This window comes from Leucoraja erinacea, chromosome 10 (assembly GCF_028641065.1).
Source record: "Leucoraja erinacea ecotype New England chromosome 10, Leri_hhj_1, whole genome shotgun sequence".
NCBI lineage: Eukaryota > Metazoa > Chordata > Chondrichthyes > Rajiformes > Rajidae > Leucoraja > Leucoraja erinaceus.
Window position 1 is genome coordinate 49,333,762 of NC_073386.1, and position 22,265 is coordinate 49,356,026.

The 22,265-nt window shown below is 43.1% G+C and overlaps 1 protein-coding gene across 1 annotated transcript; it reads left to right on the top strand.

Annotated features, from left to right (window-relative positions):
• The first annotated feature begins 2,934 nt into the window (after positions 1–2,934).
• si:dkey-51e6.1 (uncharacterized protein LOC558617 homolog) lies at positions 2,935–11,552 on the top strand. Its single transcript, XM_055642208.1, has 3 exons — positions 2,935–3,202; positions 8,788–8,912; positions 11,251–11,552. The coding sequence occupies exons 1-3, from the start codon at positions 2,950–2,952 to the stop codon at positions 11,341–11,343; spliced, it is 471 nt and encodes a 156-aa protein (XP_055498183.1). The 5' UTR covers positions 2,935–2,949; the 3' UTR covers positions 11,344–11,552.
• Positions 11,553–22,265: the final 10,713 nt, after the last annotated feature.

Here is a 22,265-nt window from a genome sequence, read left to right on the forward strand (position 1 = left end):
CACTTGCAGTAACAAAAATAAAGCTGTAGCTATTAAAATGATCTATGTTGAAAATCCTGTGGAGAAATTATTTTGGTGTTGCGAGTCTGAAACATTCTAGTCTCCAACCCCCTTTTTTCGCAGTTGTTTTCTGCAACTTGATTTCCTATAAGACAAGGTTTCTTAGCAACGCAACTACTGAACTAGCAGAACTGCCTGTATGTTTTACTTTCAGATTTTAATTGTCTCACATTACTGAGTAAAATGGATGCATCTTTTACTAACAAATGCATTTGACACACTGGATGCAGCACCTATTACATAGAACACATAAAAGTAAAAGCAGGAACAAACCCTTCAACCCACAATGTCTGGCCAAACATAACGTCAAGACAAACTAATCTCATCTGCCTGCACATGATCTGTGTCCCTCCATTCCCAGCATAGCCATGCACCTATCTAAAAGCCTCTTAAATGCCTCCATCGTATCTGCCTCCTCCGCCGCACCTGGCAGCATGTGGTTGATTTATATTCCGCTGTATAAGATGTGGCTGTATAAATTACAATAAATTTAGCGGCAGCCACATTAAACTCACAATAAAGCTCTCACAAATCAAGACCACAGGAAGAGTAAAAATATTTCTTCTAAATTTATCCAATTGTTATTGTAAGTGTATGAACCTGATCTTGTGTAAAAATGTTTTTTTATATAATTAATTGGTGTTTGATTTTTTTTTTTTGTTAAGATCTGGGTTTCAGATGATAAATAAAATATTACTGTGGATTTTCTTGTTTTGGAATACACAACAATCTGTGAACCCGTTTCCAGTAAGGTAAACCAAAAAGTAGATTCAAAAATGGACAAAAAGCATGCCAGGACTGTATTCCCGTCAGATTACACTTTCGGTCACAAGAGAGATCAGTGGGGAATAATATCCAGAATACTCAGAACCAGTTCCTGCTTCAGCAAAAGAGAAATATCTTCTTCCTCTAAATTCCTATTATTTAATGATTAAATACATGGAACAACTTCAAACAATGATAAAATAACAAACTCAGAGTTGGGAAGGATGTCCCAAAAGTGAATGACCCAAACAGAGCAAGTAGTAACCTGAAAAGAAAACATCCTCCATATGGGCTTTTGAATTCCCGCTAGGTACTGGAAAATATTAATCAGAAATCATATGGAAAATATTTCACCCTGTGCTTATGGAATAATCTTTTAATAAAAAGTGAAAACCATTAAATGCAAAATAGATTGAGCAATAACAGACAAAAAGTCCTGTTACGAGCAGTTGTGGGGTTGACGCATGACTAAGAGGCTTGCTCCTCCTCCTATTCCCGAGGTTCCACCAGGATCAGGCTGAGATTGCATAGTGCGATTGTTTCAGTGCCTGCACAGCAGCTAATACCTGAACCAGTAGAGGCAGTGTAATGATATTATTTCAGCAAAGTGGGCAAGATGTCCTGACTCCACTCAACCTTAGCTAGTTGTGAAAAAAAACCTTAAACTGCTGGAAATCCAAAGCAAACAAAATTAATGGAAACAGCCAGATGGTCAGACAGCATGTTGCGGAAAGTGAAAAAGAATCAATATTTCAGGCGCGAGGTTCTTCATTAGAACTGGAAAAGGGAAATAAGTTAAGTTTTAAGTTGCAGAAAGGGTGGCAGAGGTATTATTCCCGAAACTTACATTGGATCTTGTTAAAATGCATGAGGCCACAGACAGGTAGTTCAGATTGGGGGTGGGATGAAGAATGAAAGTGGTGAATTATAGCTAATTTAATTCTTCATCTGACTATTCTTTACATAAGGAGGGCAATATTGTTCATAGTATGGTAAACTGATAAGGTCTCATTGAGATCCCATATAACTAAAGCATAGAAACAAGGACCCGCAAATGCTGGTTTACATGAAAATACACAAAATGCTGGAGTAATTCAGCAACTCTGGAGAACATGGGTAGGTGATGTCTTGAGTCCCGTCTACTACAATCAGTCTGAAGAAGGGCCCTGACCAAAACCTCACCTGTCCAGATCCTTTTTTAACTAAGGCATAACTAAGACATGAGATAAGGTCTGAAGAAGGGTCTCAACATGAAATGTTACCCATTCCTTCTCTCCAGAGATGCTGCCTGTCCAGCATTTTGTGTCCACCTTCGATTTAAACCAGCATCTGCAGTTCTTTCCTACACACAACTTCCCTTATTCTGTATATGATTTCTCAAGCAATAAATAATAACGCTATTAGCTTTCCCATTACTTGCTGTATGGGGGTCCCAGTACCTGCATGTTTCTGACATGTTAACTTTTTCCATGCCTTTTAATCTTTGCTTTTAATGAGGCTCCCCAATCCATAACAGTAAACTCACTTCTCATACACGCATCTGTATTATTTCCAAATACTGGAATGGGGGGGAAATCGAAAATTCAAAAAGCTGAGAGTTAACGGTTATATAATTGGGAAAAGCATCTAGATATTCAGCATTTTCCAACCTTTACTCATAAAGGTTTTATTGGCGGGATAGACAGAAAATGCTGGAGTGACTCAGCGGGTGAGGCAGGAAAATGAATAAGCGACGTTTCGGGGTCGGGACCCTTCTAAAATCAGCATCATCCATCCTGCTGTTCCTTTTATTACATTTAGTGGCGGCTTCTCTCCTGGTCCCAGTTATTATTTATCCAGGATATTTTGCATGCGTGCAATGACCCCACCTCCCGCCGTCTGGACGCTGCTGGCGCCGGATACATACACAGCTGGCCCGCTGGCTGAGGCCTCTCGGCCCATCACGTCCCTGCCCATCCCATCATCCCGCGGCCACTCGGCCCATCCCCTCGCGCCCGCCCGTCCGATCCCGGCGCCGCTAGTTGTCCACTCGGCCCATCTCCTGCCCCCTCGGCCCATCCCCCGCCCCCTCCCTCCCTTCCTTGCCTTCCACTCGGCCCATCGAGCCCGGTCGCTCCCGGCGCAATGCCGGCGCTGGCGTCACTGTGTCGCACCGCCCGCCCCACGTTGCGCCGCCTGGGCCTGGGCCTGGGTCCGGCCGCCTTCCCGCGGCAGCAGCTACAGCAGCAGCGCAGGGACATGGCGGCTCTCGCCGGCGTGGCCGATGTGGAGATCGACTCCGACGGGGTGTTCAAGTATATCCTGGTGAAGCTGAGCCGCAGGGATGGGCCGGAGCACAAGGACATCGTGCGGGGCACTAAAAGCGCCGAGTATCACAGTAAGTGCGAACCGGGCCCGGTGCTGAGGCCTGTACCCGGGTTAACATCAAGCAGCGCCCGGGGATCACACTGACATCGTTCAGTTTGAGTTGGACAACACAACAACGGGCTCTGTCTGTTATTGTGTGGTTGCCGTTGCAGCAGCATTGCTTAATATTGTACAGAGTACAAGAATAGCCCCCCCCCCCCCCCAAAGTTACGAAGTGACCAAATAGAGCATTGGATGGTTCATGTATGTTGGGTTAGGATTTCAATTTGGCAGGTGATCTAATCCATCTGTTACATGCCTTATTTAGCAGCCTAGGGGTCACAATATGGAACAACCGAACGCTGTAATCTCACTGGGATAACAAGCCTGAGTTTAATTATAGGGACAGTGGGAAGGGAAACTATATGTGTTTGCTAAAGTAATTTCATCTGTAAAAAAACAGATGGAAGAGGTCCTACAGTTTGGCGTTGAGAACCATTGAGTTCAGTGATTAGAAAACAAGAAATACTGGAAATGCTTAGCAGGTCAGGCAGCATGAGTTAACGAAGGACATTATTGCCATAGAGGGAGTGCAGAGAAGGTTCACCAGACTGATTCCTGGGATGTCAGGACTGTCTTATGAAGAAAGACTGGATAGACTTGGTTTATACTCTCTAGAATTTAGGAGATTGAGAGGGGATCTTATAGAAACTTACAAAATTCTTAAGGGGTTGGACAGGCTAGATGCAGGAAGATTGTTCCCGATGTTGGGGAAGTCCAGGACAAGGGGTCACAGCTTAAGGATAAGGGGGAAATCCTTTAGAACCGAGATGAGGAGAACTTTTTTCACACAGAGAGTGGTGAATCTCTGGAACTCTCTGCCACAGAGGGTAGTTGAGGCCAGTTCATTGGCTATATTTAAGAGGGAGTTAGATGTGGCCAAGGGGATCAGAGGGTATGGAGAGAAGGCAGGTACGGGATACTGAGTTGGATGATCAGCCATGATCATATTGAATGGGGGTGCAGGCTCGAAGGGCCGAATGGCCTACTCCTGCACCTAATTTCTATGTTTCTATGTTCAAGTTCAAATGAGTTTATTGTCATGTGTCCCTGTATAGGACAATGAAATTCTTGCTTTGCTTCAGCACACAGAACATAGTAGGCATTTACTACAAAACAGATAAGTGTGTCCAAATACCATAATATAAATATATACACACATGAACAAATAAACGTTTCAGGTCAAAGACTTTACAGGTCAAAGCTAACTGAGTTAATGTTTCAGGTCAAAGACTTTATAACATAACTGGGAAACCAAAAAAAAAACAAGTTGCAGAAAAGTTTAAGATGGATAGGACCAAGGGAATATATCTTAAGATTGAGATTAAGGTTGCCGTAAATTCAGTGTGTTGATTTCAATTAGTGTTCTTTGTTAAATAAGACCTTCCAGGATACCAGGTGTAACTTTTCACAAAGGAATCTGCAATGTCTAGAAGGGACATATGGCACATGTTGCGGAGATTAAGAATCCTAGGAGAAGATTCTTGATCCTAAATGAAAGCCCTACCCATGACAACCCATAGTTAATTGTTTTCCTTTAGAATGTCATAGGGAACCCACTTGCGATTTACCGCTACATATTCCCGCAGTTGAGGGTTTCAGCTGGAAGGATTTATTTGTGAAATTTGTCTAAATGAGGGGAAAATGTTTACCCATTACTTCTGTATCTTTATGGAATTTGTCTTTCAGCTTTATTCAAAGTCTTTCTTCAGGTGATATCAAAGGAGAGAAAAGTGTTAACAAGATGTGAAGGATTAAAGCGGCAAAATTATATCGCACATTGCAGTGGATCCCATTTTGATCACAGGCCATACAATAAGTTGCAACGACCTGTGCATTTATTTGCATGTCAGGAGAATGCAAAGTTGGCAACTGTCGAGGCCAACCTTTGTGGATTAAATACCCGCTCTGCCAGATGGGTAGTGATATTCCAACTGGCATCATGAATTAATCTTCTCTCTGCTTAAGCCCTTTGCTCCTTCCTCTAGGGAGCATAGGCCATTGACAAATGTCCTCCACCTCACTCGGTTGTTGGCAGTTCTTTCGAGATCTCCCCAGTTGAGCCCACTCTCAGACATTTCTGTCTGGACACCAGCTGTTCCTGGGGCGACCTCGTTTCCTTTTTCCTTGGGGGTTCCATTTCAGGGCTTGCCGGGTGATGTCGTGGCAGGTTTCCTGAGGTTGTGTCCAATCCAACTCCATTTTCTCCTTTGAATTTGTAAGTCAATGGGCTCCTGGCTTATTCTTTTCCACAGGTCCACATTGCTTACTTTGTCTCTCCACCAGATGTTAAGTATTATCCTAAGGCAGGTGTTAATGAATGTTTGCAGCCTGTTTGTAGTGTGTTTTGTTTTTTCCATGTCTCTGGTCCATACAGCATCACCTGTTTCACATTTGAGTTAAAGATATGCATATTTTGGTGTTGATTGAGATGTGTTTTGAGCTCCAGATCTTCCTGAGCATGTTAAACACCTCCCGAGCATGATTGATTCTACATTTTATGCCTGCCTCTGCCCCTCTGGTGATGTCCACCACACTGCCTAGGTATGTGAATGTTTCTACCTCCTCTAGAGCAGTGCTGTGCATAAGGATAGGTTTGCTGGTTTTGGAGTGGATCCTCATCACCTGAGTCTTTGCTGTATTGGGTGTAAGGCCAAGTTTTGTTACAGCTTATGAGAGTCTGTCCGTCTTCTCCTGCATTTGCATCTGTGTGTGTGAAAGGAGAGCTATGTCATCTGCACATTCAAGATCATCTCCCACATTGTCCACTGAATTCCTTTTCTTTTTGTGAACATAATTGACTGAAGCAGCTCAGCAGCCGAGAAGAATGCGTGGAGCTAGGCAGTTCTACTTGTTGCAACTGAGAAACTAGCTAGGTTACAACCTCATCCATGCACAAATGCATACAACCTCATCCATGCAATCTCTTCCAACCTCATCCAGATGGTTCATCACCATTATGCCAGGTGGCTCTTCTGACCCATGGTAATCTGACTACGACTGGAGAGCATGATTACATTGAGAACCACTGAGTAACTGGCAACGTATTAGAGATCACCAGAGGGGATCTGCAGCAAATTTATGCATGCATATATGCATCTGAAGACATGCCTCAATTGGCTGCAAAGCAGTTTCTTGCTTTATCTTTGGTTACTGTGTCCTCTGCACCTGAGCCAATGTGTGGAAGGACCCAGGGGAGTGTTGGATGAGACATGAAATGTAGGCAAACTGTGCATCGTTGTTGGGCCCTAGCTCCACACATTCTTCTCGGCTGCTGAGCTGCTTCAGCCAATTATGTAGCCGTGTACTGAAAGAGGGATGTAAGGGTATTCGATGCATATCATGCACTCTTTCAGTTATAACTCGCTGTCTATCATGAGTTAGAAGTGAAAGACAGCATGAGATGCCAGTGCGAATGTCATAAGGTCATGTGATGTGAGCAGAATTAGGCCATTTGGCCCATCAAGTAAACTCTGCCATTCAATCATCTATATTACTAAAAGTCTGATCTTGACCGCTTTTGGTCCACTGTGGTCCACTGTTCCGAGAGAACGCCGCCACTTACGGCCGTCAATTTTGGGCACCTCGCTCAGAGCCCCTCTTCACCTTCCGGGACCGGGGGATTTTTCCCATCGATGACAAATCAGAGAGATATTAATATTTTTTTTAATATGCCATTCTCTCTGCTGCCCCCGCTGGCGGCAGGGGGGAGGGACTATAAAACCCGGAAGTTTAGTCCCTCACTCAATTTATGCCAGATCCAGGAAGCGAGAGGGTCACGCCTCTCTGAGCTGCGAATAACACTGAACGCATGTCTACTCACGGTGAGTCCCCTCGATGCGGCTGTAAAGTGGCTGCAACCCAATTGTTTGCCTCGCCTTTTTAAAAAGGTTTGTGTTCACAAAATGAATTTTGGTTGTCAGGTGTGGCTACAGCCCAATTGTTTGCGTCGCCTTGGCTTTTAAAATTGTTGCAACAGTTGGCTGCCAGCCCAAGAATCTATTCGGCTCACAATGTCTATACTAGCCCTCTGGAAACCAGTACCTTCGGCCTGCAACAACCATACTAGCGCAACAGACAGCCTCCCACTGACGTGCTATATTGGAATTGGTGGAGAGGTGGAATATTGCATTCGTGACCAGCCCTCCCGTGTGATGCTTACGCCATCTGATGCCACTTAGTAGCTGATATATCTCTCCCACCTAATCCCATTTTCCTGCCTTCTCCCCATAGCCCTTGACACCCATCCATGTCCAAGTCTTGGTAAGTGGGCATATTAGTGCTAAGTCAAAACCCTGGTGGACGGAACTACTCCTTAGCACCAGTATACCCCACTTTTATTGTGGGGTTGCTTTGGGTGGAGCAGTGTGCGACACTTGTGTTACATTCTTGGGAAAGGGGTTTGTTCTTTTCTTTGCTGATTTTGGCCACGCATTTAACATGACAATTTACCAGTGCATTGTTGGGATTGGCATCTTTATTCTTTATACTTCGTTGACCTCGCGGTCTAATGCTGTGCATGAAAGAAAATTGGTCAATCAGGACTCCTTGTTCTGTTTTTCTATGAAGCTTCTACAACCTTTGGAATGACTTCCATTCATGGTCGGAAGCAAGTAGGATGTAGGTAGAAGGTTAATCCTTTTAGAATATAGGAAAGCAGAAAGCACAGGGTGGTATAATGTTAAGAAAGTGGAAATAGTTGGCACTAAACATGGGATAAATGAAATCAGTGCAGGATTAACTCATTCAACCCATTGAGCCTGTTCAAAATGATGGCTGATCTTCTATCTCATACTCTTATTTTCATGCCATACATCCATATTCCTTGATCTTGTCAATATTCACAAATCTATCGTTGCAATTGAAAAAAAAAGATTAAAACAAATCAATCTACACAGATTATGTGATTTAAGAATAACTGTCTGAATTCCCTTGAGAAAGGCCAAAATGCATGTTGCGAATTGCACATTAGGCCATTTTTAACTTTTAAGTTAAAAATAATTAAACGCTGTGAATTGGTTGTACAAAATCCTGCGTATATCTTTTTTGAGATGTGTTGGCAGTGACACTGCAATCCCTCATTAATCATCAATCTCACTGAAGTATTTAGGTTGAATATTGAGGGGCTGCATCATAGCACCAGACACCCGGGTACAATCCTGACCTCGAGTGCTGTCTGTGTGGAGAGTTTGTACATTCTCCCTGTGACTGCGTAGGTTTTCTCCTGGTGCTCCGGTTTCCTCCCACATTCCAAAAACGTGCAGATTAGGAGGTTAATTGGCTTCTGGACATTGCCCCTAGTGTGTAGGACACAGAATTAGTGTACGGATGATTGATGTTCGGCGTGGACTCGGTGGGCCAAAGGGCCTGATTCCACACTGTACGTAAAATAAGTTATTGTATGATTAGTGAGAGAACATGTTTTTTTTTTATCATCAATCCTGCATGTAATTTTAGTTTCATAAATACTTTGGTTTGGATCTACAAACTCTAGAGGCTTACTTGAAAGTAGTGACACTAGATGAATTATAAACCATGTCCTTTCATCTTCTCCAGATCACATCTTTGAAAAGCTGACTTCTGAAATGGAGAAACTGGAGCTGGATTGCAAGTGCCTGGGTGGAGGAAAGATTGATCACAACAGCAAGCAGAAGAAAATCCGAGTGTTTGGACTTTCCACGGTGAGTACTTATTGCAACTCCTGAAGGGGAAAGCAGAGTCACTTACACCGTGAAAATAATATCCCATTACGAAGAAGGCCTGTACTTTGTGATATCCTGGGAATTAAGGTTGGGAATGGAACAATATCGGCATGTCCATTGTGTGCTGTCTTCCTTTTCTTTCTTGGAATTAGTGCAGGAAAGTTGATAATGGGGAAGTGTGTTGAGTTCACTATTTATTGACTATAATAGGTGGTTAATTAAAATCAGCAGCCTGCTCCAGTGTCGAAGATCATGGTTCATCTGGTAGATTATTCAGCAGGACAATGGCTTCAGCCCTTTCACCATTGCGTGAGAGCAATCTAATGCAATAACACCGTTGAAGGAACTCGGGCAGTTCACTCATTTCTGATATATTTCTGAATTATATGAACTTTTAGGTTTTAATTCAGTCCATGCAGCTAGTAAGGTAAGAATATAAACACAAAAAGCTGGAGTAACTCAGCGGGACAGGCAGCATCTCTGGAAAGAAGGAATGGGTGACGTTTCGGGTCGAGACCCTTCTTCAGACTGGTTAGGGATAAGGGAAACGATAGATATAGATTGTGATGTGGAGTGATAAAGAACAATGAATGAAAGACATACCCATTCTTTCTCTCCTGAAATGCTGCCTGCCCTGCTGAGTTACTCCAGCTTTTTGTGTTTATCTTCAGTTTAAACCAGCATCTGCAGATCCTTCTTACACTGGAAAGAATATAAAGTGTTTGCCTTTGTGTGGACATCAGCGTTGCATTAACATGAAGGGGGGCAGGCTGACCCTCAGGAGACCAGCTTTACATATCCCAATGCTGTCCCTGCTTTGAACCAAATATACTAGAGGAGTATCTTTGCTTTGAACTAAAGCCAGGGGAAGTGGAGCTTCAGCAGGGATGAGACTGCTGTCATGTCCTGATGTGTGCTATTGCCAGATTTGTGGAAGGTCATCAGGTGGTTCCAAAACCCGGAATTTTGTGCTGTGCAGTGAATTCCCAGCAACACATACAAACAGCGGCTGTTAAATGTGGAAAATTGGCATCTTTCCAGAACTGGGAAAACCTTGAAACTTGATGTGGTTGCAGCTAAGGAATTGCGAGGAAAGGCCTTAGCCGAAGACCCAGCAGTCAATGTGACGCCGGGTATGAAGGCCATGTGTAAATTCCTTGAACTGTTTAGTTGGTGAAAACCAAGCCATTGTCCAACACGAAGAATGTCTGCAATGTATTAGGCATTCTTACACCTCAGGTTTTGAGTTGCCACCTCATTAGCTTTGGCAATTCATGGTCCGCCTTTATCCCCTCTGGGCTTCAGATCTGTGGCGTACCTTGTTTAAATCTTCATTGTAGTCCCTTTCTGTATTGCTCTGCTGGATTGTCAGCACAATAAATCACCTCAACCCAAAATGAAGGGACATTCAGCCCAGCCAAACCTTTGTACAGAGCACAAACAAGCCCATCGGCCCAACTTGTTTTGGCCATTTTGGTACGTGACCAGATAGGCTGTTTTGTGCTCTCCATGAGGGTTAATGTTGAGTTGCTGGTCACGTGCAGTGCTGAGGACTAGACTTTGAAAATATTTTACCTGTGATGAAACAAGAGATATCACATTATCCCCATACTTAAACATCCCCCAGACATTTGCAAGGTTACGCAGAGTTTCAATTTGGGTACATTTAGTTGCTTTTGTTTTACTAAGCATGGCCTTCATTTTTTTTTTTAATTTAAGCTCCTGTTCCCTGAGGTTGCCGGCCCTCTTAACTCTTTTATTTTACCATGTTAGCAGTTTTGGTGTGACAGTGAACAACTTTTCTGGATTAAGGAATAATTTTGTCAGCTACAAGATGCTACTGTTTTAAAATTTGGTTGCAAAAGGCTGCAAAACTGAAAAGTCATGGTTGCATGGAGCTACAAACTTGGTAATAAGCTAATTTATATTCTTGCATCCTGCCAATTTGAAATATCAATTGGTTTTAAGTCCAGATCACACAATAGAACTTGCATTCTATGAACTAGCTTTAAGACATTTGCTAATGTCCCATTCATTAACTTGCTATCTGTTTTAGTTCAGATCTGTGAAATTCTTTAGGACATCTCCATTCTTTAGGACATCTCCTCCTCAGTGCAACATCTCCTGGGCTTGTGTTAACTGTGGCTTCCCTGGCACCTTATCATGGAGGCTTCAGAGTCTGTGACGAATCCTAAACTCACACACATCCATATTTATTTGGCAACTGGAGCAGGAACTCCAGCTGGATTTACCCTTCAGAAGCCGTAATGCACAATGAGAGTAAATATAATTCATGTTAATGCCCTCTCTCTTTTAGGGTTTTGGGAAAGCAGATCACTCCATTTCTGTGGAAAAGTTGAAGACTGTGTACAAGGACTATGAAATTACCTGGTCAGACGAAACCAAATAAAAACAACAATTCTCTGGACTATTCTCCATCAAAAAGATCATTGTAAAACCTTGTTCAAGTCGTAAGTGTTTCTGGATGAGTTCAATTTATTGGTACAATTTAGTTGATCTGTGAAGATGCTCAGGGACTTTGCACAGTTTGATGGTATTAAAAGGTGACAATACAGAATGTAGTTTGAAATTCTCTGTTCAATAAATAGTACATTGTGAGACTGGCTCAAATATATTGTATAGATTCAACTGGGCTATAATTTTTATTTATAAATCTTATCTTTTCTGGTGGAGGAAATGTTTTGTGCTGGTGTTTGTCCCACATATGGATTTCTGCTCCATATGTGTTTTTTAATTAGGTGAAATATACTTGTTAAAGTGCTCCACTAAAGTTATGTAGTTCAGGGAATATTGAACAGTGGAGCAGCTGACAAGTTAAATTTATTTCATTCAATATATTTTGAATTCAAATATACATTACCATAAATATCATGATACCTACTGGGTTGTCCTTTAAAATATAATTAAGTCCACTAGTGATCTTAAGAAAATTAAATGTTACCCCCTATGGTCTATGTATGATGCCAGATCCACAATGGAATCATATATCATGGAAGAGGCGCTTTGGCCCAGCTAGTCCATGCCATCGAAGGTGCCCCAGAAATTAACGATTTAGGCAAACGAATTACTGATATCCTTGTACATCAGTAACAACTCCAAGTTTGCGGATGACACAAAGCTGGGTGGCAGTGTGGGGTGCGAGGAGGATGCTATGAGGCTGCAGGATGACACGGATAGTTTGGGTGAGTGGACAGATGCAGCATGTGGATAAATGTGAGGTTATCCACTTTGGTGGCAAGAACAAGAAGGCAGATTATTATCTGAATGGTGTCAGATTAGGAAAAGAGGAGGTGCAACAAAACCTGGGTGTCCTTGTACATCAGTCATTGAAAGTAAGCATGCAGGTACAGCAGGCAGTGAAGAAAGCAAATGGCATGTTGGCCTACATAGCGCAAGGATTTGAGTATAGGAGCAAGGAGGTCCTACTGCAGCTGTACAGGGCCCTGATGAGACCACACCTGGAGTATTGTGTGCAGTTTTGGTCCCCTAATTTGCAGAAGGACATTCTTGCTATTGGGGGAGTGCAGCGTAGATTCACCAGGTTAATTCCCAGCGTGGTGGGACTGACATATGATGAAAGAATGGATCGACTGGGCTGATATTCACTGGAATTTAGAAGGATGAGAGGGTCTCTGAAAGAAACATGTAAAATTCTTAAGAGATTGGACAATCTAGATGCAGGAAAAATGTTCCTGATGTTGGGGGAGTCCAGAACCAGGTGTCACAGTTTCAGAATATTGGGTGGGCCATTTAGGACTGAGATGAGGAAAAACATTTTCACCCAGAGAGTTGTGAATCTGTGAAATTCTCTGCCACAGAAGACAGTGGAGGCAAATTCACTGGATGTTTTCAAGAGAGAGTTTGATATAGCTCTAAGGGGTAACAGAATCAAGGGTTGTGGGGAGAAAGCAGGAACTGGGTACTGATTTAGGATAATCAGCCATGATCATATTGAATGGCTCGAAGGGCCGAATGGCACACTCCTGCACCTATTTTCTATGTCTATGTTTCTACAAAAGTCACACCTGCCCGCGTTTGGACATATATCCCTCTAAACCTTTCCTATCCATGTGCCTGTCCAAATGTTTTTCAAATGTTATAGTTTATGTCACAACTACATCCTCCGGCAGCTTAATCCATATACCCACCACCCTCTATTGGGAAAAAGATGTCCCTCAGGTTCCTATTAAATCTTTCACCTTAAACCTATATCCTCTGGTTAGTTTAGAGATACAGCGTGGAAACAGGCCCTTCGGCCCACCGAGTCTACGCCGACCAGAGATCCCTGCACATTAACACTATCCTACACACACTAGGGATAATTTTACATTTACACCAAGCCAATTAACCTACTAACCTGTACTTCTTTGGACGGTGGGAGGAAATCGAAGATCTCGGAGAAAACCCACGGGGAGGACGTACAAACTCCGTACAGACAACGCCAGTAGTTGGAATCAAACCCGGGTATCCGCCGCTGTAAGGCAGCAACCATACTGCTAGCCACCCTGGGGAATCTTAATTCCCCAACTCTGGGTAAAAGACACGCTGTGTACCTTATCTGTTCCCCTTATGTTCATATATACCTCTAAAATTATCTCTCAGCAACAGTTTCACATTGCTGGTATTGTTGACAAATACCTCAACTCTCCCATCAGTATCTGCATAAATGCCTTGTTCTACCAGCAGGCCAGACTACCATCCCTGGTGGCACCATGGATGAATGGTGCTACAGTCTTTGTTGTCTGCTGGACTACATGGCATCAAGTCCACCACAACCATGGAAATGTGCTATCAAATTCCTCCATGGTCATCTGTTTGGCAAAATGAATAGGTATCTCACTCGATATTGAAAACCACTGGAAGCAGGGAGAATAACAAGGGCAAGAGTGTAATCTAAGTGGAAGATTCAATGTCCATCACGCAGAATGGCTAAGTGGCACTATTACTAACTGTGTTTTGTGTGTTCTGAAGGACACTGTTACTAGAGTGGGTCTGTAGCATGTTATGAGAGTAATGACACTAGAGAACACACAAACCTATCACAGTTATATTAACCCGTTACAGTGTGAGAAGGAATGACTAGAATAATTATAATAAAAACAAAATATTCACATTTGTAATACCTACCATTTTGTTGCAAGACACAACTATCACACAACATAGGATAGATACAGAACACATTTAACAGTGTGAAAAACTGGTCTTCCATGAGATGCTGAGAACATTTTGCAGATTTAGAATTGTATTTCACTCTGATGAAATATCATTATACACCATAAGGTCATTATACACCATATTGTTCACTCTTCCATTAGCATCATGCCAGAGGTCAACCCTGGTTATGGGCCGGGAGTGTGGCAGAGCTAATGGAGCAGCAGCCCCACCACTCCAGTGACCATGGTCTCTTTAATCTGTCTATGTGGGGTTTGCATGTTCTCTCTGTGTAGGTATGTTACAAAACTTACCTTCAGCGGCGCTGCAATTCTGCCACTGGCCGTGTGCGCGATTTTGGCGCGTTTGAGGGGGGGGGGGGGGGGTTAAAACGGGGTTTTTTTTCCGATCTGGTCCTGGATTATATTTGTTGGAGTGCAAGATGTTGCTAAAGAATCGTTCCTACGGCCGTTCTGTGTGTTTTTTTTTTAATTCACCCGACAAGTTAATCGCTGGAATGATTTTTAAATCAGCTTCTGAAGCCAACAATGCCGACAACGGGGATGGATTTTATGGAGGACCAGGTAAAAGAAAGTAGTTTATTTTTATGTATAAAAGTGTTTCTTAAGATGTATTTAATTCACACTTTAAGTTGCGAAACGGTGATTTAGTCCCTGAACGAACCGGCAGTGTATTTGCTGCAGATATGGGGGACTAAATTCACCGCAGCCTGAACGTTCCAAATGGTCCCGTTCCAGAAAATCCCACTCGCAAGCTGATTTAAATGGCCATTAATTTACAGGTATTAAACATTAAATTCCTTCCATTTGGCCTATAAACCAATGACAATGAGATTTAAAAATTACGTTATATTCTGAATTATTGTGTGAATGTTATTTGGACACTTAGGCTATTTAAAAATGTTAATCTATTCTTAAGAAATGGATAGATGTTTAGATCTAGTAATTGAATTTTGTAATTAGCTACAATTGGGTAACTAACTAATTATATGCTTTGATTTCAAGTCATCTAAGTAAGATTGTTTCATATTTGTTTCAGAATGCTTCAAGCTATAATAACTGAACATTTCTTTCAGTTCTCTTAAATTTTAAGAAAGTTATCGGCTTTTAAATGTTCTCGGTCACAGCTTTTGTGTTAAGTCAATGAAAAAGCAATAGGGAACAAGATGCCAATTTCCGAGTATGGAAATGGCCATAACCTTTTTAATACTGAAGATATGAAAGTGAATTAGGTGTCAAATTAAACTTCTTTTTATGCTTTATCTGATGGGATAAATTAAATACTTGATTTTTTTAAATCTCAAAAGTTTGTAACATTGCTACTCTGTGATCACCAGTTTCCTCCTACTTTCAAAAAATAAATTGATAGGTAGGTTAATTGGGCCACACCAAATTGCTCCTAAATTGGCAATGTAGCAGAATCTAGGAAGAGTTGATGAAAATGTGGGGAGAATAAAACGGATTAAAGTAGGATTGGTGTATAATGGATGGTTGGCACAGATTCCAATGGCCTGAGAATCTATTTCCTTGTTGTATGGTGTGTGGGGTGGGGGGAGGGAAAAGAACAATGGGGACCCAGTGTGGGGGGACCACCGGGAGGAGGGGAAGGGGAGAACAAACGAGCCAGCGGTGGTACTTTGTAACTTTATGTGGCGACTATTTGCATACCTTGGGTAGGCAAGCAAAGACTCACTGCCTTGTCACCTGTGACAATAAAGAATTCCATTCTACGGCTCTGTGACAATGAGGGCATGCTGGAAATAGTACCAGGTGTAAGAAGAAATATGCAGAATCCTGCACTGCCAGGCCCCAGGTAGTCAAGATGGGAGGGAATACATCAAAGTCCCTCACCCTGAGCACAGGATCGCCCCAGGGTTGCGTCCTCAGCCCCCTATTATACTCCCTGTACACACATGACTGTGTGGCTAGGTTCAGCTCCAACTCAATAATCAAGTTTGCTGATGACACTGTGGTGGTGGGTCTGATCTCAGACAACGATGAGAAGGCCTACCGGGAGGAGGTGGCTGATCTAGCACTCTGGTGTCAGGACAACAGCCTCCTCTTGAACATCAAAAAAACTAAGGAGCTGATCGTGGACTTTAGGAGGTCACATCATCCGAGGACGTAGACACCATTGAGGAAAAATGGGGATACTGTGGATAGGGTGAACTGGTTTAAATATCTGGGAGTCCACATCTCTGAGGATATGACATGGACATCAAGCGCACTCGTGAGTAAGGCAAGGCAGCACCTTTACCAACTAAGGCAATTGAGGAAATTCAGAATGTCACCGAGGATCCTCCAGTGCTTGTAATCTGTGGCTGTGGAAAATATTACTATCTGGTTTGGGAATTGTTCTGCCCAGGACAAGAAGGCTCTGCAGAGAGTAGTGCGTTTGGCCGAACGCACTATGGGAACTTCACTCACCCCCCTGCAGGAACTATACATCCAGAGGTGCAACTCCGAAGGAGCCAATAAAATCATGGGAGACCCCTTCCACCCCTGCAATGGACTATTCCAGATGCTACGGTTAGGCAAACGCCTCCGTTGCCATGCTGTGAGAATGGAGAGGTTGAGAAGGAGTTTCTTCCCAGATGCCATTTGGACTGTAAACTCCTATCTCATCAGGTACTAACTTTACTGTACCTTTTTCCTTCCTCCCACAATATTTAACATGTAAAAGAATATGTGATTCTGTTTGTAGTTTGTTTGGTTGTTTGTTTGTTTGTCTTTTGCACAAAGTCCTCGAGCATTGCCACTTTTCATTTCACTGCACATCTAGTATGTGTATAACCATATAATAACCATATAACAATTACAGCACAGAAACAGGCCATCTCGACCCTTCTAGTCCGTGCCGAACACATAATCTCCCCTAGAGCCATATACCTGCGCTCAGACCATAACCCTCCATTCCCTTCCCATCCATCTGGTATGTGACAAATAAACTTGACTTGAGAAGCTGGAACCCATGGATGAATATGCGTTGACATGAGTATGGTGTTGCCAGCTAAGCAATCTCAACCAATGGACCAGAACAAAGTTTTGCTGAGCTACCAATCCATACGTGAATGCTGATGACAATTAAACAACTAACAGGAGGAGTTCACAGGAATGCCCCGTACAAAGGCATACCTTCAAGACAAGGAAAAGCAGATGTCCAAAAACTGGCAAGTAAGTCTCCCTCCACATACTATCCTGACTTGCAAAAAATCATGGTATTTGGTTAAAATTCTTGAAACATTGTGTTCTCAAGAGTAATTCGGGACAGGAAATAAGTGCAGGCTTCGACAGTGTTGTGTCCTGAGAACAAATGTATACTTTCACACAGTTTGTCAGATGTTTGGTAGGTTGAAGAGCTACTAGCACAGCTCAGTTAAATATTAAAACTCAAAGGATTAAACATCAGATAAATACCAAAAAGGGCCAACCGTTCTAGTGGGGTGGAGTGCCGCCGCAGCAGTAGTAAAAGAGATATAAGGCTGTGTATTTTCTGTTTATGATAAACCTTTCTGCTTCTGTTTTTGAAGGTAATGCAACTTTAAAAAGAAACCCGGTGCATGGAGCACATTTACTGAGGTTAACCTGCTGCATGAATGCAGTTTGAACATGGTTTTGGTTGACCTCAGAAACTCTGTTAAATTTAAACCGTTGTAAAAACACCTGTTTTGTACAACCCGATCAAGGCATTATTACAGCCAGTGGAAATGCTTGTTTCGTTTCAACCTGATTTGCAAGTCTTGTGATAGAATCTGCAAATACAATAGGGAACAATCACTTCCAATGAAGAAACTGACAAGCAAGCATTATTTAAAAAGCATTTTTATAGTTTGTCGCTGGCCAGATATTTTTTGTCAAATCCCATATTGTACTGCAGCATTTGAATGAATAATGATGATAAGACTACTTTCATGTTACTGGAGCAAAAATGCATGCAAGGAGGAATTCTTCTGCTGGGCTGCCTCTGAACGCCCCCTTATGATGAATGATGGAAGTTTAATTGCATGTTAAGGAATTGGCAAGCCTGCTCTTTAAAGTTGGAGCCAATTTTCAATCGAATAAGAGAGGAGAGTTAAATAATGGGAGGCCAGCACATCAAAGTATAGCAGACTGAGGATGCGGAAGATTGGGTTTTTCTATTTCCTTCAGTGCACGTAGGCAGAGTCATAATGATACAGCGTGGAAACAGGCCCTTTGGCCCAACTTGCCCTCATCGGCTAGCATGGCCTGCTGCATTAGTCTTACTTGCCCGCGTTTGGTCCATATGAGCTAGAATTTATAGCCTTTGAGAAGGTGCTAGTGAGCTGGTTTCTGGAACCTTTGCTGTCCTTGAGGTGTGGGTTTACACACAATGTAAGGAAAGAGCTCCAGGATTTTGACCCAGTGACGGTGATGGAACGGCAGGTCCTAAATAGGAGCTTAGTGGGCAAAATTAGAGCACATGGTAGGGTGCTGACATGGATAGAAAATTGGTTGGCAGACAGGAAACAAATAGTAGGGATTAACGGGTTTCTTTCAGAATGGCAGGCAGTGACTAGTGGGGTACCGCAAGGCTCGGTGCTGGGACCGGAGCTATATACAATACACATTAATGATCTAGATGAAGGGATTAAAAGTAACATTATCAAATTTGCAGATGGCACAAAGCTGGGTGGCAGTGTGAACTGTGAAGAGGATGCTATGAGGATGTGGGGTGACTTGGACAGGTTGGGTGAGTGGGCAGATGCATGGCAGATGCAGTTTAATGTGGATAAATGTGAGGCAAAAACTGGAAGGCAGATTATTATCTAAATGGTGAAAAGTTGGGAAAGGGGGAAGTACAATGGCATCTGGGGGTCCTTGTTCATCAGTCATTGAAAATAAGCATACGGGTACAGCAGGCAGTGAAGAAAACGAATGACATGATGGCCTACATAACAAAAGGAGTTGAGTATCGGAACACAGAGGTCCTTCTGCAGTTGTACAGGGCCCTAGTGAGATCGCACCTGGAGTATTGTGTGCAGTTTTGGTCTCCAGATTTGAGGAAGGACATTCTTGCTATTGAGGGAGTACAGCATAGGTTTACAAGGTTAATTCCCGGGATGGCGGGACTGTCATATGCTGAGAGAATGGAGCGGCTGTGCTTGTATACTCTGGAATTTAGAAAGATTAGTGGGGATCTTATTGAAACATATAAGATTATTAAGGGTTTGGACACACTAGCGGCAGGAAACATGTTCCCGATGTTGGGGGAGTCCAGAACCAGGGACCACAGTTTTAAGAATATGGGATAGGCCATTTAGAACGGAGATGAGGAAAATCTTTTTCACACAGAGAGTTGTGAGTCTGTGGAATCCGCTGCCCCAGGTGGGGGCAGGTTCTCCGGATGCTTTCAAGAGCTCTTAGTGGAGTCGGGATATGGGGAGAAGGCAGGAACGGGGTACTGATTGTGCATGATCAGCCATGATCACTTTGAATGGCGGTGCTGGCTCGAAGAGCCAAATGGCCTACTCCTGCACCTATTGTCTATTATCTCCAAGTCAGTATCATGTGTGGCTTCATGGGTAACTTCCAGATGGCGCTGTTATGACTTCTGCAGTGCATCCTGTAGATAGTACAACCTTCTGCTACTATGTATTGGCAGTGGGAGTAGTGAATGGTTGTGGATGGGGTGCCTGTCAAATGGGCTGTTATGTCCTGCATGATTTCGAGCTTCTTGATTGTTGTTGAGCTGCACTCATCCAGACAAGTAGAGAGTATTCCATCACACTCCAGACATGAGCCCTGTAGATGGCAGACAGGCTTTGAGGAGATCAGAGGTGAGTTACTCGCCAAAGGATTGCTAGCCTCTGACTTGCTCTTGGAGCCACAGTGTCTATGGCTACTCCAGTTTCTGGTTAATGGTAACTCCCAGAATATTGACAGCGGAAGATTCAGTGATGGTATTGCCGTTGAATGTCAGGGGGTGACGGCTGGATTATCTCTTGTTGAATATCGTTTATGCCTGGAACTGATGTGGCGTGGATGTCACTTGCCACCCATCAGCCCAGCCTGGATATTGTCCAGGTCTTGTTGTATTTGGTTGTCGACTACCTCGTGCACTGAGGGGTCATGAATGGTGCTGAACACTAAGCAATTATCAGTGAACATCTCTACTTCGGACTTTATGATTGATGGAAGGTAATTGATGAAGGAGCTGAAGATGTTTGGAGCTAGGACAGTACCCTGAGGAACTCCTGCACAGATGTCCTGTGGCTGGAATAATTGACCATCAACTACCATAACCATCTAACTTTGTGCTAGGTGTCAATCCAGCCGGGGGAGGATTTTCCCTGGTTCCCATTGACTTTGTGTTGAAAGCTGGTTAATACACAAAAGGACACAATGTGCTGGAGGAACTCAGCACATCAGGCAACATCTCTGGACAACATGGATAGGTGACGTTGCAGCTCGAGGCTGAAGAAGGGTCATAACCCGAAATGTAACTTATCCATGGTCTCAAGTGATGCTGCCTGACATGCTGAGTTACTCCAGTACTTTGTGTCCTTTCCAATTGACTTCAGTTTGGCCACGGTTCCTTGATGCCATACTCGATCCAATGCTGCCTGTAAGTCAAGGGCAGTTACTGTTAATTCACCTCTAGAGTTCAGTTATTCAGGGGCTGAGTGACTGGCAGAGCCCAAATTGAGCTTGTGTGAACAAATTGTTGCAAAGCGAGTGCTGCTTGATAGCACAATCAGTTACCCCTTCCATCATGTTGCTGATGATCGAGAGTAGCCCTACAGGGTGATAATTGTCCAGTGTGGATTTGGCCTGGTTCTTGTGGACAGTACAGCCCTGGGCAATATTCCATGTAGTTGGGTGGATGCCAGTAACGCAGCTGTACTGGAGCAGCTTGGCCAAGGACACAGCATATTCTGGAGCACGAGTCTTCAGTACTACTGTTGGAACGTTGTCAGGCCCCTTCACCGTTACTGTATACAGTACTTTTAGTTCTTTTGTGACATCACATGGACTGAATCGAATTGCAAAAGATAGACACAAAATGCTGGATGCAAAATGGGTGATGATTCGGGTCGAGACCCTTTGCTGTTTATGATGTTTGGCATCAAGGTACCAAGCCCAGATCACAGAGTAGCAATTACATTCTATGCAACTTTAAGATACTCTTGGTCATACCATTCATTAACTTGCTTAAGAAGGAACTGCAGAAGCTGGAAAACTCAAAGGTAGATAAAAATGCTGGAGAAACTCAGCGGGTGAGGCAGCATCTATGGAGTGAAGGACCAATTCCTTCACTCCATAGATGCTGCCTCACCCATTGAGTTTTTCCAGCATTTTTATCTACATTCATTAACTTGCTATCTGTTTTGTCAAAGTTAAATTCCCTGAAATTCCTTGGGTATCTTCATATGTTAAAGCATATGTAAATGCCAGAGTTGAGCATTATTTTCTCCTTGCCCTCTTCTTCTGAGAGCAGCATCTCTTGGGCTTGTGTTAATTGGTTGCCTTTGTATCAACTTTTCATGGAGGTTTTAGAGTCTATGCCTGAACTCGCACAACATCCATATTAATTTGGTAGCTTGGCCCAGAGCTCCAGCTAGGCTTACCCTTTAAATATGCGATTAGGCACTGCATTACAAGTAGCCCTGTCATGTAACGGCAGGATGATTCCTCAATTTGCTCCTGGCATATCTTTGTTAAATCAGGGTTGATCCAGATTCCAGGGTGATGGAAGAGCAGGTGATATTAGATTAGTTTTGTTTAGTTTATTATTGTCATGTGTAATGAGGTACAGTGAAAAGCTTTTATTTAAGTGCTATCTAGTCAAAGAAAATACTTTACATGATTACAATCAAGACGTCCCCTGTGCACGGGCTAAAGGGTACAACTTTTAGTGCAAGGACAAAAAAAAGTTCAATAAAGCCTGATTAAAAGAACTTCAAAGGTCTCCAATGAGGTGGATGGTGGTGAGGACCGCATTCTAGCTGATGAGAGGACCGTTCAGTTGCCTAATTACATCTTGGAAGAAATTGTCCCTGAATCTGAAGGTATGCATTTTCAAACCTGTACTTATTGCCTGCTGGGAGTGTGGAGAAGAGGGAGTGGCAGCAGTACTCTTGATCATGTACGCACACACGCACGCACACACGCACTCAAA

Bases quoted from the DNA above. Each gene is read 5' to 3' on its own strand.
- si:dkey-51e6.1 (XM_055642208.1), top strand. From the start codon at position 2,950: ATGCCGGCGCTGGCGTCACTGTGTCGCACCGCCCGCCCCACGTTGCGC. The intron at 3,203-8,787 runs GTAAGTGCGAAC...CATCTTCTCCAG, and splicing joins TAAAAGCGCCGAGTATCACA to ATCACATCTTTGAAAAGCTG. The intron at 8,913-11,250 runs GTGAGTACTTAT...TCTCTCTTTTAG, and splicing joins GAGTGTTTGGACTTTCCACG to GGTTTTGGGAAAGCAGATCA.